Here is a 14,962-nt window from a genome sequence, read left to right as displayed (position 1 = left end):
TTTTATTTTTTTTCCGTATGTTAATTATTTATGATATATATGATTGAATTATATCAAAAAACCTTCAAAAATACCTTTTAACTTAAAAAATACAGGTGTATTCCGGTTATGGAAAGTGTATTCCGGTGTATTCCGGTTTTAAGGTGGATTCCGGTTTAATGTGTGACCGCGTTTTTATGTCTTTCCTTCCTGAATTTGATGACTTTATGGAAGCTGTTTAGGGTCATAATGAAAAACTCTATCTCCTCTCATATGTATGCCCATGAAGATGTCCTGTATGAATCGCCGCCATACCAGGCTGTAGGCAAACAAAGAACAAACTCCTGGAGACTATGTATGGGAAAAATGTTACTTCTCAAACGGCTATGCTCTACTTAGGCGAAACAGAATAGACGGATGTGCTATATCAGAGAAGATGATAATTATCGTGAGAAACGAGAAAAACGTGAGAAAAGTCATTAAGCTTGATTCTGTTGCTGCAAGAGTTATCGACGTTATGGCTGGAGTACATTTTCAAGGCAATACTGAGCCTTAAACTGGTATATGTATACAGCTCAACAATCTCTTAATGATATACATAAAGGTTGTAATAGAATTTTAGCTTTTTTTTTTACAACTTGTGGACAAATTCGTTTAAGATGTGATATTCCATCAATAACTAGCATCTGTTCATACAAACAGACATTTGACTATTGTAAAACTACAAAATCAAATTTAATCCTTGAAGATACAATTCAGTGATGAGAAGAAAGTATATGAACTAAACAAATGGAATCATATGCTATATTTTCCAACAAATCGCATGAAATGAAAATTCACACTATTTCTCAAGTATATTATTAAAATGTAAATTAAATGAATTATTTCCTTTCACCAAATCAGACTGCCGATTGGATTACAGTACCATATACATGCCTGTAGATAAAAAGCTTTCTTATTAATTCATTCGACATTACATATTTAGGACAAGTGAGAAACATGTGTTATAACGTGTTTGCTAACATAAAAAACCGTTCACACTGGAGCGGGCAAAATGGTAGATTTTAATTGAAAACAAAAAAAATGTTTGGCCGCATCACAACCGCCGTTTCACAACAGTTTTGTTTCCAGCACCGTATGTGCCATATTTATTGTTCACTTGTAAAGTTAGTACTTTTTGTCCAGATTTCAGAGAATTTCTCTAGTACCCACTAATCCATGCATGTGATTTTATGTCCTTTTAATGGACATTAGTTAATCAAAAGCTGTTTATTCAGACAAGGTGCAAATTGATATGATCAGTGACAATGCCTCACCTAACTATGGTTTAAGAAATCACTGCATGGCTATCCTATCTGCAGAAATAAGACTGAACAGATACATGATTTTATAATTCATTTATTCACTTGTTGAAGGATTCCAACAATGATACATATTTGTTTTCCAGTCTGTTTGAGTACTATTGCATGAAAATATATGAATTTAAATAGTTCTTGATTTTTCTATTCTTTAATGAGCACATCCCACTTTTTAAAAGTAATCTTAGCGTCAAAATTATCTTGAGGCAACACAAAGTTACTGGGACTATAGCAGTAAAAATATAAAAAGAGAAGAGGTGTAATGGATAAAAATCTTTTAGACCTTGAGCTGACAATTGTCCCTGCCCCCCCCCCCCCGCCCCGACCTTGAGCTGACAATTGTCCCTGCCCCGCCCCCCCCACGCCCCCGGGGGAATTTTCAACACTATGATTTTCTTAAACCTTATGGTAGTTGGCATTCACAGACAAAAGTTTGCAAGTTTCCGTTGGGATTTTAACGAGTTACAGAGATTTAAACTACGTTACCATGCAAATTTTTATTTAATTCACCATTTATGCTAATTTAATATTAAAAACATGCCAATTGTTCAATTAATCATAATAAACAAGACATTTACATATGTTTATGTATTTAAAATTGAAATTATCATATCGTCACCTTAGCGCAGTCAGTGAATAAGTCCTTCTTTAAGTCAATGGAGTTATCCACTTTTTGCACTGAGGTGACGATATGTACATATCATTTTAGGTGAACAAATGTTATGTATTAACACTTAACCAAATCCACACGTCCACTTATGAGTAAGAGTTAGCAAGTCACAACCAGACCCACAAGTGAGACTCTAGCACAACGTATCTCTACTGGACTATCCATCAGAGCAGGAGACTGAACACATCCCAAAGACCCTGCACAAAACCCCTCCAAGTCGATTTTCCATAATTGTGTAAAGCCATAGTGTCAGGAGCAAGGCCCTTACTGTAATTGTTGTCATAACCCGACCCTTTTCCCCCGGATTGTGCACAGAAAGGGTAGTGTAAACTACCAATCTCTGAATGAAGTGATTAGTAAAACTGAGATGAAGGACATAGATCCCCAAACAAGGACACTACAGTTTGCGACGCAGGACAAGAATCGCTCAACATATATTTGTTCCATAGTTGTTGCCATGGAGAAGGACTTGACGTACATGCACTTAGGTTTAATGCGGGAAGATGGAAGCCTGGTAGAGAAGGTGGTATCGAATACAATGACACTGTTTCTAGTGGCTGCAACCTTCAGGCCTGTATGCCCTCATGACCTAGACAAATCAAGGATAAATTAACTGTTGGTTCCCAACATGATTAAAAGGCAACTCCCCAGTGTGATTGAAGTGCAATACTCTAGCGAGCTCTTGATGTTGAATGGCGTTGCTAGTATGAGGTCCATAAACCTTTGGAAGGAAGTGGCCTCCGAAATTCACACAAGTGGCTTGACTTTTAGTAACAATATTCCCCAATATTTTTAGTTTGTCTCCGACCTTAGGTTCCCTAGAAACCAGATGAAGTTCAAATGACTGGATATCAAATTGGGCCTCGGTCTGGCATTAACTTGTCAAGGAGTTATGACCTTCACACAAAGTTTGAAGTCCCATATTTGCCATCAAAAGAGTTACTTTTGTAAGAACTAGCCTTCAGACTGGGCAAATCTAATGTACCATTTTGCATTTTATTTTTACCTACTTGAGTTACACCAATTTCACTTACAGGGTATCTTATTTTGAGGCAGTTTCTATAATTGTCTTCTTGAACTACGTACCATCAATATATACAGACAGTATTAAAGAAAGTTACAGTATTCCAGTCATGACCATTATTGGATACCGGCTCCATAGAAGCTATATCGGAGACTATTGTATCTTGTTCTAAATCTTTATACAATTACAATAGTTTCGCGTTCAGCCCACGATATGTACATGGTACATCTACTTAAGGATACAGTCGAGATTGACAACATGTTGGATGAAGTCCATGTTGATGAATGAATCTACTGCACATTCAAAGCAATCACAGTTACAACTTACAGCAGTTAACAAAATGTACATGTGCATAAACATGAACTAGATTTCTAACTATAGTGATATGTCTGTTTCAAATTTAATATCATTATAGCGCACTGTTTCGGGCAATGTCTGTATATATTGTAAGTATGTCACTACAATGTGCTAAAATAGCTGACATATATATATTAAGTGTTTAAAAAAAAGTTTGTGTGCGTAGTGTTCTCATGAAGATGTAATCATGGGTCATGCAAATTAAATTATAGTTTCATAGTTTGATTGTTAAATGTATGTGTTTAAAATTGAATGCAAAATATTTCAAACAAAAAAATAATTGTAAATTTGCTATTTTTCAAAGATAAAGTATGTGTTCACATTACAGAATACATGAAAATGTATAGTTTATATGTTAGGTAACGTAAATTGTAACGTAGATTGTTTTTTAAATACATGTGTTTAAAGTTAAAATGCAAAGCTCTGTTAAAACATATTTTGATTGAATTGTAAATATGCTATTTCTAAATGCTAAAGTAGATTTAAGGTAACAGAACACAAGAGATACAGTTTGTGTGTTTTGTAACGCAAATTGTAACTTAGTTTGATATATAAATACATGTGTTTTAAGTTACACCTACAGTTTGAAATGCAAAACTATACTGTTAAGAACAGAATTGTATTGTAATTTTTTTTCAAATGATAAAGTATGTCTTGTATATCTTACAAGTTAGAGGCTTGTTGATAAATAAAAAAGTAGTATTACAGTAACTTAAGAATGTTAATATAAAATTGATATGAACATTTCTAAGAAAAACATGTTTGAATTATGTATGATTGAAAAATAGCACATTTTGGAAGAATGATGTTACATTTTAAGAATCGCTAAAAATCAGCTTTCTCCTAACTTATACTGGCAATCTATACATCAATTTTTTTGTTAAACTTTGAACTTTTTAATGGTAACTTCAATTTTTGATTACCTGGTCATCTCAATTTGCAGTAAAAACTTTATGCCAAAAATGTTTGGATTTTTAAGGTAAAAACGTATCTTTTTCCGGTATTTTTCTTCTTTAACATTACATTATAGACACTAAAAATTAATCAGATTGCAGCATCTAGTATACAACTTGAAATAACATATGCAAAGTTGAAATGATTTACTAACATAATAGTACCATTTGTCTTTAAAAATTGATGAAAAATTATAGGTTTTGAGGGTAACGTATTTTAAAGCGTGGTTACGGGGAAAAGCCCCGCTCGCCATTTGCAAACTTTATGCCAAAATGTTCACCATACATTGAGGTTTCAAAAAAATATGGTCCACAAAATTCCCCCTGAGGGGGAAGCAAAACCCCCTCTGGCTCATGGTCTATTTGTTCTTGTAAGCATGAGCTCCTAAATCATCGATAACTCTCCAAAACCTTCTTTAAAATCATAATTTATATTGCATATAAATTTGTTTATGTTTGACTGTGTGGCGAGCTTATAGACAGTGTACATGTATACAAGTGGTCTGTGTATGTACTGCCTGCCTGGTCCGTTAATTAGGTCCAGATGTAGATAACAATTCCTTTATCCCTGTGTACAGTTCGCTAGTTGCACGCACTTTTCACAGCCAATAAAATAGCTCGATTAAGTTCTAATTAAGTGGAACCATACTGGTCGCATAGGCCTGAGTTCAATTCAGGAAGCGCTGTCGGAAATAAAGAATTGGAATATTTTGTTTATTTGCATTTGTATCGATTTAATTGTTTAATATTTTCTTTCTCCCTTACCGCCCCACCACCCACCAGACTACTGACATTAACTTTGTAACTTTAATATTATGCTTTCCTTTATAATGACAAAACTTTTCCCTATTGTTTGACCTAAGATAGAAATATGTTTGTTAATAGTGTTGCCTGGATTATATAAAATTGTTTTGCTTTCTAATATAAGAGGTGTAAGCTTTAGACTGTGCAACATTTCACTGATATAATACAGTATTTTAACATTAATACATATCAATTTAAAAATGTGATCAGAGTAATTTTAGTGCATTGTAAATCAAGAAAGTTAAGGGGTGGGGACACCCTTCCGTTTGCAGCATTGTGAATCCACTACCTCCCCCCTTTGCTCTCCTAATAATACAAAAAAATGAAAAGGTGAGGGTAAAGTTAGGGTTGGGGCAGCCGGCTCGCATTTTTTTTTAGCTTTCTTGAATATCTTAAATCATAAAATGAAGGTATATTCAGGAATGTTAGTTTTTTGGTTCAAGGTGCTTTTTACATTTTTGTCAGCATTATGATATTGTCATCTGCTGTTCCAACTTTTTGTCAGTTCCCTATCTCATGTCATTTTATACAACTGGTGGTTTTTGTTGTCCAACTTTGTGTCATTTGTCTGATAACATGTATTTTACTAAATAGTAATTTGATCTTTCTGATTTATTATTTGATCACATGTTTATACTCAAAATACATGTTATGAAAATAAACATGTCTGGCATCCCAAGACATTGTCAATCAACTGCGTTTTGTGTTGAGTTCAGTATTAGATCAACCAACTGACATTTCGTATGACACAAATTAACAAAGAAGGAACTTGATACGGACCATAGACAAATGTAAATACTTTTCTGAGTCAGAAGATGTATTCAGAGAGTTCCGGTCGGATGGAAGGACGGACGAACGGAAAATGACAATCTAAGTGCCCCCTTCCCCCCTCCAATTCCCCCACAAAAAAGAAATGGGGGATACAAAATGGATGGACAAGATTTTCATGGTATCGGTGCAGTTGATAGGAATGTTAATGGCATAGACCATTATGATGAAGAAAGAAATGACGAAAAGAGGGATGCATGTTTTATTTGTTTATTAAAAAACTGTATAACTGTAGTAAAATGGATAGACTCGTCGGAAAAGCACTATAAACTAAATGACTACTAAGCATATAAACATAAAATATTATTCCTGAACTATACCTAATGAATATAATTATAATATACGTTTGTTTATGTCGTGGGTTTCAGAAAATCACTGTTCTATATGTATAGATGTTAAAATGGCAGAGAAACCGAGAACCGATGGTGTAGAATGTATATGCGGAGTACTTTAATATTTTCAATATTTTTGGTCATCCTTTTGCAATTTAATAAACACTGTTATGACATTTTTAATTTCCAGGGTAATATATTCACCTGAGAAAATGGACGAATTTACCAAGGATTCCGGTTATCAAAACTTCATATGTGTCTATTTAGCATTTGCATATGTTGGATATCAACTTAAAGGGTACACAGCAACCGGTTTGAAGAAAGTACACGCAAATATATGCAGCAGCTTGGGTAATGAGCCTAAATGTACGTCTCGCTGTAGTGAACAGTATGGACGGGATGTAAAGAAGTAAGATATTATCTATTCATCTATTCATATGCACAAAATGTATTTTATCTATGAAAAAAATACTGACTATCTCAAATATTCTCATATTTTATTTCAAACTAGCATGATTATTTTTTTAAAAATGCAGAAACAGCAACTGTCTTGATTTGTCATATTATGAGTTATTTAACACTGAGTATAATGACGATTTCCAAATACTTTACAACAAACATTTGAAAATCAGATTCTTCTCTCAAGACATAAATGTTAATGTTAGAAGTGTGCGTTATCGTGTTTTTATTGATCCATCGCCAAAAATGAAAATAACTTTTCATCAAATTTTGAACGGAACCTATAATAATAGGATAGCAAATGTTTTCGCTAAGAAATTGAGTGTTCACATTACATGTTTTGTTCAGAAATATGAAAGTTGTCACAGCTGTTGTTTTAGATAATAGTCTACCGGTGTCTGCATACGAAAGCTGTATACAAGGAAAATAATCCAGACTGTCTCTTTGGAATGGGAAGAGTTGTCCCGTCTAATACAATGATGGACTTGGACTCTAGTCCAATATAAAAAATAGAGCGTTTATGGACTATAGTTTTCGGATATTCTCTATATTCTTGAAAAGACTGTTAAAACATTTCAAAATCACACAGTGCAATACTGGTTTCTAATGTATTTTCACGTAATAGAAAGAAAAGCAATCATATGGTTAAATTTGTATACTATTTAGGTATGAAATAAATTCATTTATTTTATAGGTGGTGCAAATCGTGCGGAAGCTGGCAAAGTTATTTGCAGAAATATATGCGTGTCAAAACAGTTGCATGGGAGCGAATGGAGTCGTGGAAATGGCCGACATCATACATAGATATAGCAGAAGTCTTTGTTCCAACTATTTGCTCAATGCACACTATCAACTTACAAGACCTGTATATTGAAAGTTATATCTGGGCTAATTGCAACGTTTTCAAGATTCAACAAAGTACGCTTAAGAACCTTAGGGAGGCAAGAAATGCAGTTGTTCATAATTCAACAACTTGTGTGACAGACACACAGACGGACAACTGTTTTAATACCCTGCAAACTTTGTTGAGTGATCCTGACGTGAATACTTACGTTAATGATGTCGAATGCAAAGAATTTTTGTTTAGTTTGCTGGATAGAGATGAAACCCATGTATCACAGCAACAAAACCGTATATTGTCAAAGTTTGGAGGAATTTGGGTGAGACCGAATAGGCAAGATGAAACAAAGATAAACGATGAAGTATCACGGAATGTTTCATACTATTTTAGAGCTCAAAATATTCACAAAGAGTTTCATATTCATCAGAATATCTTAAAAAGTCTTACTACTGTTATGATTCGTCCTTACTGGAAAAGCTTACGTTTCGCTGTAGTCCAGTTAGTATTCTTCTTATTGCTTATATTGATATCGCTCCTATATGTATTGTTCGCAAGAAGTGAAGGAACCTGGAGATTGGCATTGCTTGGTAAGATACTGTTCTTTTGTATTTAATGTCTCTTTTCAACCTTACTGAATATATGTCGATTCGTACGCGTTGCAGCTACAAAAGTGGAACTTATTGCTTGATATTATATTCTGTATATTGTGTTACTTAAAATTTCCCAGATGTAAACGAATCAAAAAGGCAGATTCAACATACTTGATTAGTTTGGCCCAAACAATTTACAATTAACCTAGCATAGTCTATAAATGAAAAAAAAAAATATCACTACAGGTAGGTCAATGTGACTTCCATGAATACATGTGACTTTCGCTCAGTCAAACCGAGCCAACATTTTTTTTTCTATTTTATCGTGTTGAAAATCTGTGGAGTTTCCACTTTTTCTGTTTTTGCTTAAAAGAGTAGCAAAGATCGATTTTTTTCTCATGTAATTTGGTGCCTCAGATAGTGCCGATAATAATCCAATAATCGTACTTCTAACGTTAAGTGGAAACATCTCAGTTATTAGTTCCTTACTGGCTGAAAAACAGTTTCGGGGACTATAGGAATTCCGTCATTCCGTCTGTCCGTCCGTCCGCTATTACGTGTCCTGTCCATAACTCTGTCATTCATTTAGGAATTTAACATGTTTCCCATGCCAACAGGGCTTTTTTCCTGCCCGGTCCAAAACTCTGCCATCCATAAAGGGATTTTAATATTTCTTGACAGAAATGTACCTCATGATAAGACAATGTGTCAAGCATAACTTTCAGACCCCTAGCTCAAAGGTCAATGTCACTATTGGCAAACAAATGTTAACGTGACATAAACAGGGTCTGTTTCGTGTCCGGTCCATAACTCCATAACTCTGACATCCATCAAGAAATTACAATACTACTTGGCACAAATGTTCCCCATGACGTGTCAGGCGCAACACCCAAACACTAGCTTAAAGGTCAAGATCACACTTGGAGATCAAATGTCAATAGGATTTTTTGCTGTCCGGTCTATAAGTGGTCATGCAAAATAGAATTTAAATATCAGTTGGCAAAAATATTCCCCTGGATGAGACAATGTGTCGTGCTTAAACTTCGGGCCTTAGCTGAAAGGTCACTAATGTTCACCACCATGAGGTATCCTTGTTTTTAGAATTACTTTCCTTTGTTGTTACTATAAACAGCTTAAATATTGTAACTTTTTATTATTAGCCGTAGGGAAAAATTGAGACTACTTTTCGGAGGTGCAACATTTTTATGTGTATTTCGGGTAAAGAGTTTTGTTTGGACTTGTATTATAAAGATTTGTAGGATTAACTTCCCTTTGTTGTTACTATAAATACCTTATACTTTATTTTTTTTTTATAATTTGCCCAAATAAATCCATATGAAGATACAGGTGCTAGTGTAAAGAAATTTGCTGTGACGGGCGTATATTGTGATATTCTGGCACTCTTGTTTATATTTATCGATGTTATGAAACAATCAAGAACTGTAGGTTTTTGTATATGCAAATTTTAATTCAATTGGATTGTATTTATAGTACAATATTGTTAATACATCATAAACAGATATTAGTTCATTATGTTATACTGCATTAGAGAAAATTAGGTGCCTTCCAGTAGGGGTCTTTGTATTGCATGGCAATATTTCATTCACTTGTTCTAGTAGTAACCCGCAGCAAAACTTTGTTTAAATGCATCTCTTGTCTCTGACTACTACATCCTTTAATGATATATTTAAATTTATTTAAACGGTAATTAATAAATATAATGTTTTTTTTTCTGGCGTTTAAGTAGTAGTAGATAAGACTGTAATTTTTTCGATTTCAGACAATGTGATATTCTTCCTTCCTATTCCGTTAGTACTTGTAGTGCCATACTTACAGAATGTGATGCAACATCATATAATTAGGTATGTGATGAGTTTCATTTTTCTTTCTGTTTTTTTTTTCGTTCATCAGAAAAAAAAAAAGATTTCTTTGAAGAAACAAAACCAGTTTGTAAACGGTAATACTTCTAAATGATTTAACCTGAATATTATTTTTGAATGTTTTTGGTGTTCGGCATAACTGACATGAACTGAACTGAATTATTTCTTGTGTTCTAGATACAGCCAACAATTGATACTTCGGCAACTTCAACGCACAGACGCTCAATCTCCGCTATTCAAGAAGCCGACAGGAAACCTCAAAAACAGTGTTACCGGCAAAGGTTGATAGTTCTTTTTTTTTCTTTTTTTTTGTAATATTTTCTATCGAGAAATTTTTACTTTTTTTACTTTGGAGTCATCCTTATGCAAGAAGTGTTTTCAGTTTAAAATCAATTTATTTGGAATTTATTCTAAATCTTGAAGGATAATATTTAAATGAAAATAACTCAAAGCGTGGTACATTTCTATATTTTACGTAGGTATTTTGTACTAAGTTTGAGGGTGAGGGGGGGGGGGGGGGGAGAGGGCGTCGGACGGCAACCGAATTTTTTATTTACGGGTGGTGGGCTCCATCGGAAAATCATAATTTGGGTGGTGGGGTCCATTAGAAAATCATGATTATGGGTGGTGGTCCTCGCAAAAATCATCTTTATGGGTGATGGGTTGATTGTAAAAATATTAAAAAAATTATATGGGGGTGTTTGATCTCATCTCTTAATTAATTACACGGACATATTGTTTTCTTTTTAACTCACAAGTCGTTACTTTATTGACCGCGATACACGGAACGCAATTTTGACATCACCTTAATGTTACAAATGCATTTAAAGGCGTATGCTAGAATTCCTGGAAATGACGTTTTCAAGGGCAGATAACTCTTTTTCAATACCGGTGACCTATGATTTTTATTGCATATTTTTGTTTCTTACATGATTGTCCTTCAATATCCAAATTCTAGCATACGTCCTTAATTCGTATATTGACTGCTGTACAGGTGTCACATTATCATTTTTTACATATCTTGATACTTGCAAAAACATTCAAATTGATGAAATTTTCGATTTAACCCATGCATCTTACAAGTATACTTTTAATGCATGTATAACAAGAGTACCGTCTGCGGGTGCCAACAACCGTCTGTAAGTCTTTGGCATAATTATGTAATGCTACCTGGCGTCCTTACTCACGGATAACTTTTGATGATGAAAAAATATATCAGTTTGTTTTTGACGACACAGAAAATGACGTCATCTGACCTTCAGATTTTCCCAGAAGTGAAGAAAATGATAACACACAGGCTAAACTTGAAAATGAAAGTCGCATTTGCACTGGTCTATAATAGGCGGGGTTCACGCGCAGGGGTCACCCCGTCTAAATGTATGCGCGTTTTGCTTTTTTTGTTGTTGTTGTTTTCTTTCTCTTTTTTCTTTCTTTTTTTTCTTTTGCTAATGGGGAGTCAATTTTCAACATTTTCTTACGATTTGAAAATACCTGGTCTTTAGCACGACATGCTAGATCTAGCAAAGAATATTTGCACTCGGAAAAAACACAAATCCCAAAGGGGTCCGTAACGGAGAAAGTGTATGGAGACTTTTGGAACTTCGTCAAATCGTTCCTTTTTATGTTGTCTAAAAATGTCAGTTTATGCCTCGGATGTCAGATATTTCCGTATAAATTTGAGAGCTGCAGACCTAGGCATTTCAGAAATATTTTCAAAATGTATTTCAAGTTATAAATGCAGATTTTACAGAAGCGTGAAAGGGCCATTAGACGCTAATACGTTTTAGAACGTTACGGCTGCGGAAAGGATTCAAACGTAGACGTTTTTGTACAAATGTGTTAAAAAATCTTGAAAAAAAAAAACACTCATTTTTAGAAGGAAAAAAAATTCCTAATATTCACTATATTTTGCGACAACGGACTACCATTTTATTATGGTAGTTTACAAAATATTACATAATACTTGTTCTCCATGTATTAGAACGGTACCTGCAGCTTAATTACTTAATAAATAACAATATAATAGGGTTAAATAGTAGTAGCTCAATCTGGCATGCTGTTTTCGGCTCAATTTCTTGACGAAACCTTGAACTTTAAAGATCATGTAAATCGCAAATGTCGTACAGCCATGTTGAATTACCTACGAATTAAGAACATCCGAAAATATTTAACAAAAGCAGCCACTGAAATTTTAGTTTTGTCTCTAGTTATTTCACATCTTGATTATTGCAATGTCATACTGTATGGTGAGCTAACTGTGAGGTGCGTAAGATGCAACGTATTCAAAACATGTGCGCAAAACGTCCTTAACAGGAATTTGACAGTTCTAAACAAGCATTGTATCACTTACATTGGTTGCCGGTGAAAGCAAGAATTGAGTTCAAGATACTTTCTTTCATGTATAACTGTCACAATGGCAGAGCACTTATGTATTTAACAGAATTGCTTACAGAGTATATTCCTAGTAGACAAGGTTTGAGATCGTCAGAAAATTCTGAATGTCGTTATGTTGTTCCATACAAAAAGTGCAAAACATTCAATGATAGAAGTTTCTGTACTATTGCTCCAAAACTTTGGAATGAACTGCCGTTAGAACTACGCAAAAGTAAATCACTTGACACATTCAAAAAATCTTAAGACCCTGTATTTCAGAGATTTCGTGGCATTGTTTAAATTTTTTGATAACTGTTTATTATGCGATAACAGCAGGTGATAGTTTTTTTAAATTTTTGTAAAAGGTTTTACATTTCAACATTTATATTTCCAAGGTTTGTTTAATTTAAACGCACTTGTTGGTACAGACTCTATGGTTAGGGTAGTGTGTAGTATTTCTATTTTAAATTGTATATGATGGCACCATTTACCGGGGGGTTTGAACACCTATATGCAGCCCGTCTGGGCGTACCATGTAATGCTTTAAGCACTGGTATTCGCAATAGGGGTAAAATGACCTCAAGGGGAGGGGTGCGGTCATGACTGTTTGTTAAAATAAGGCTGTTATTATTGTTATTATTATTATTGTCGTTATTAATATTGTTATTATTATTATTATTATTATGTACAATGCCATTGAATATGTCATTGTATAAAAATAGGCGTTTAATCAAATTATTCAGTTTCAGTTTCAAGTAGAATTTAGCAGATCGGATCTCACGAGGCGCGCAAGCGCTAAATGTGAATCGTCCTTGCAAAAGCCACGGGAGCCGAATACAAAATCCTAGATCTAGCTACTTTTGTATTGACGCTTTTTTATTGTTATTGATTGAAATTTTAAATATCTGCTGAAATAGAAATGAGTGCGCAATTTATAGAACAGTGTCAGGTGAAAGTACCCTGGCAACAATACAAAAGGTACAATACGGATTTTTTACCTGTTCATATTTCTTTTGAAATACAAGCTGTATTTTGACAGAACTTATTATACTAACGAGATAAAGAAACGCCTTACCGAAAGTTGGCGTTATTTTCGTTTGTTGGGCAATGTCAGAAATGTACATGTAGGCCTACTCTGACCGACAAATACAGCCAACCGAAACTCGTACGATTTTATTCAGCCCATTGATAAATTTACGAACTTGTTCATGATTTCCTCGTGCAGCCCGTGTGTGTCAACCATGTGGTTTTATTGAGCGAATTTTACATAGGTACAGGTGTAAGTCGACATACGACTATATTTTCAGAAATTTTCTGAAAAATAATCTGATTTTGATAATGCCGAAGCTAAATTTCGAAGAGAGGGTCCAAGTTTTGGCCATGCTCGAATGTGAGAGAACGCAAGAACAAGTCGCTAGACGTTTTAACGTCTCTCGTTCGACAATACTGCGGCTCGTGTAACGTCAATACGGCAGGACAATTACGTGCGTCAAACGCCATAATATTATGGTACGTATTAGGGTCCGAAATTGGCAAAAATACCCTGTCACAACTCTGGGTAGCTTACTTTGGAGTACAAACTCTGCCAGAAAGGTGCTTTTTGTATGCAGTTTTTGCATGTCATTGTATAGGTGACATGTACAAAGACAACATAGCAAAATTATTTGAGCAGTTTAAGAACATAAAAAAACATTTTAGCAATATTGTCTTGTCACAGAAATCCCTGTGAACTACGTTACCATTTTGAGCTGAACATTTAAAATTTATGCTTGTATACTAGTAGATATGTACTATGATCAGTCTCGAAGACAGTGAAAACATAGAAAAGGTACAGTATGAAGTTATCTCGTTCATGTGGTTGATAAAATTTGTCGATATCCCATTATTTTTACATTATTGTGTGAACTACGTCACTATACATTACTGCTATATGCAATAAAACAGAGGTATGCCTATTTCTCACTACATACATATTAAGTGAACAGTATCATATTAAAGCAAAAAAGTTTTACTGTGCACCATGTTTCTTAAGTCAGACAGACTTAACCTATTTTTGTGAACTACGTTACTATCAAAACAGCAAAATGTCTAACATTTAATCCTATGACTACTTTCTTGGAGAGTAATACACATAGGCACTGATTTCACGGCGTTCTGTGTAAACAAAGATGGTGCGTCCCATGTGTGATTTCATCAAATAAAAGTAACACAAACAATCAGAGTCATCGTTTAGTAACAGATCAAGTAAGTTAACCAACTGATATATATTAATTTTCTACATTTTCTGGTGGTAATATGATGACTCTGTGGTGTGTTACTGCTACATTATATGCAAACATAGGTATAATACATGGAAAGCAAGCTGGAGATGGTAACGTAGTTCACAAAATGGTAACGTAGTTCACATAAATTTATTTGTGATCAGAACTGTTTTTATCATTTCAGAAAATGGCGTTGCATTGTTGTTTCAAAGTTTTGTGAACTACGTTACCAAATACATGTACTAGTCGGCAT

The 14,962-nt window shown here is 34.3% G+C and overlaps 1 protein-coding gene across 1 annotated transcript; it reads left to right on the top strand.

Moving 5' to 3' along the window:
* The first annotated feature begins 289 nt into the window (after positions 1-289).
* LOC123538870 (uncharacterized) lies at positions 290-10,361 on the top strand. Its single transcript, XM_053535781.1, has 5 exons — positions 290-539; positions 6,496-6,714; positions 7,459-8,192; positions 9,976-10,057; positions 10,253-10,361. Exons 2-5 carry the CDS (start codon positions 6,518-6,520, stop codon positions 10,359-10,361), a joined length of 1,122 nt encoding a protein of 373 aa, XP_053391756.1. The 5' UTR covers positions 290-539; positions 6,496-6,517.
* Positions 10,362-14,962: the final 4,601 nt, after the last annotated feature.

This window comes from Mercenaria mercenaria, unplaced genomic scaffold, assembly GCF_021730395.1.
Source record: "Mercenaria mercenaria strain notata unplaced genomic scaffold, MADL_Memer_1 contig_5088, whole genome shotgun sequence".
Lineage (NCBI taxonomy): Eukaryota > Metazoa > Mollusca > Bivalvia > Venerida > Veneridae > Mercenaria > Mercenaria mercenaria.
The sequence above is the reverse complement of the archived record's forward strand: the minus strand, read 5'-3'. Positions and strand labels throughout refer to the sequence as shown.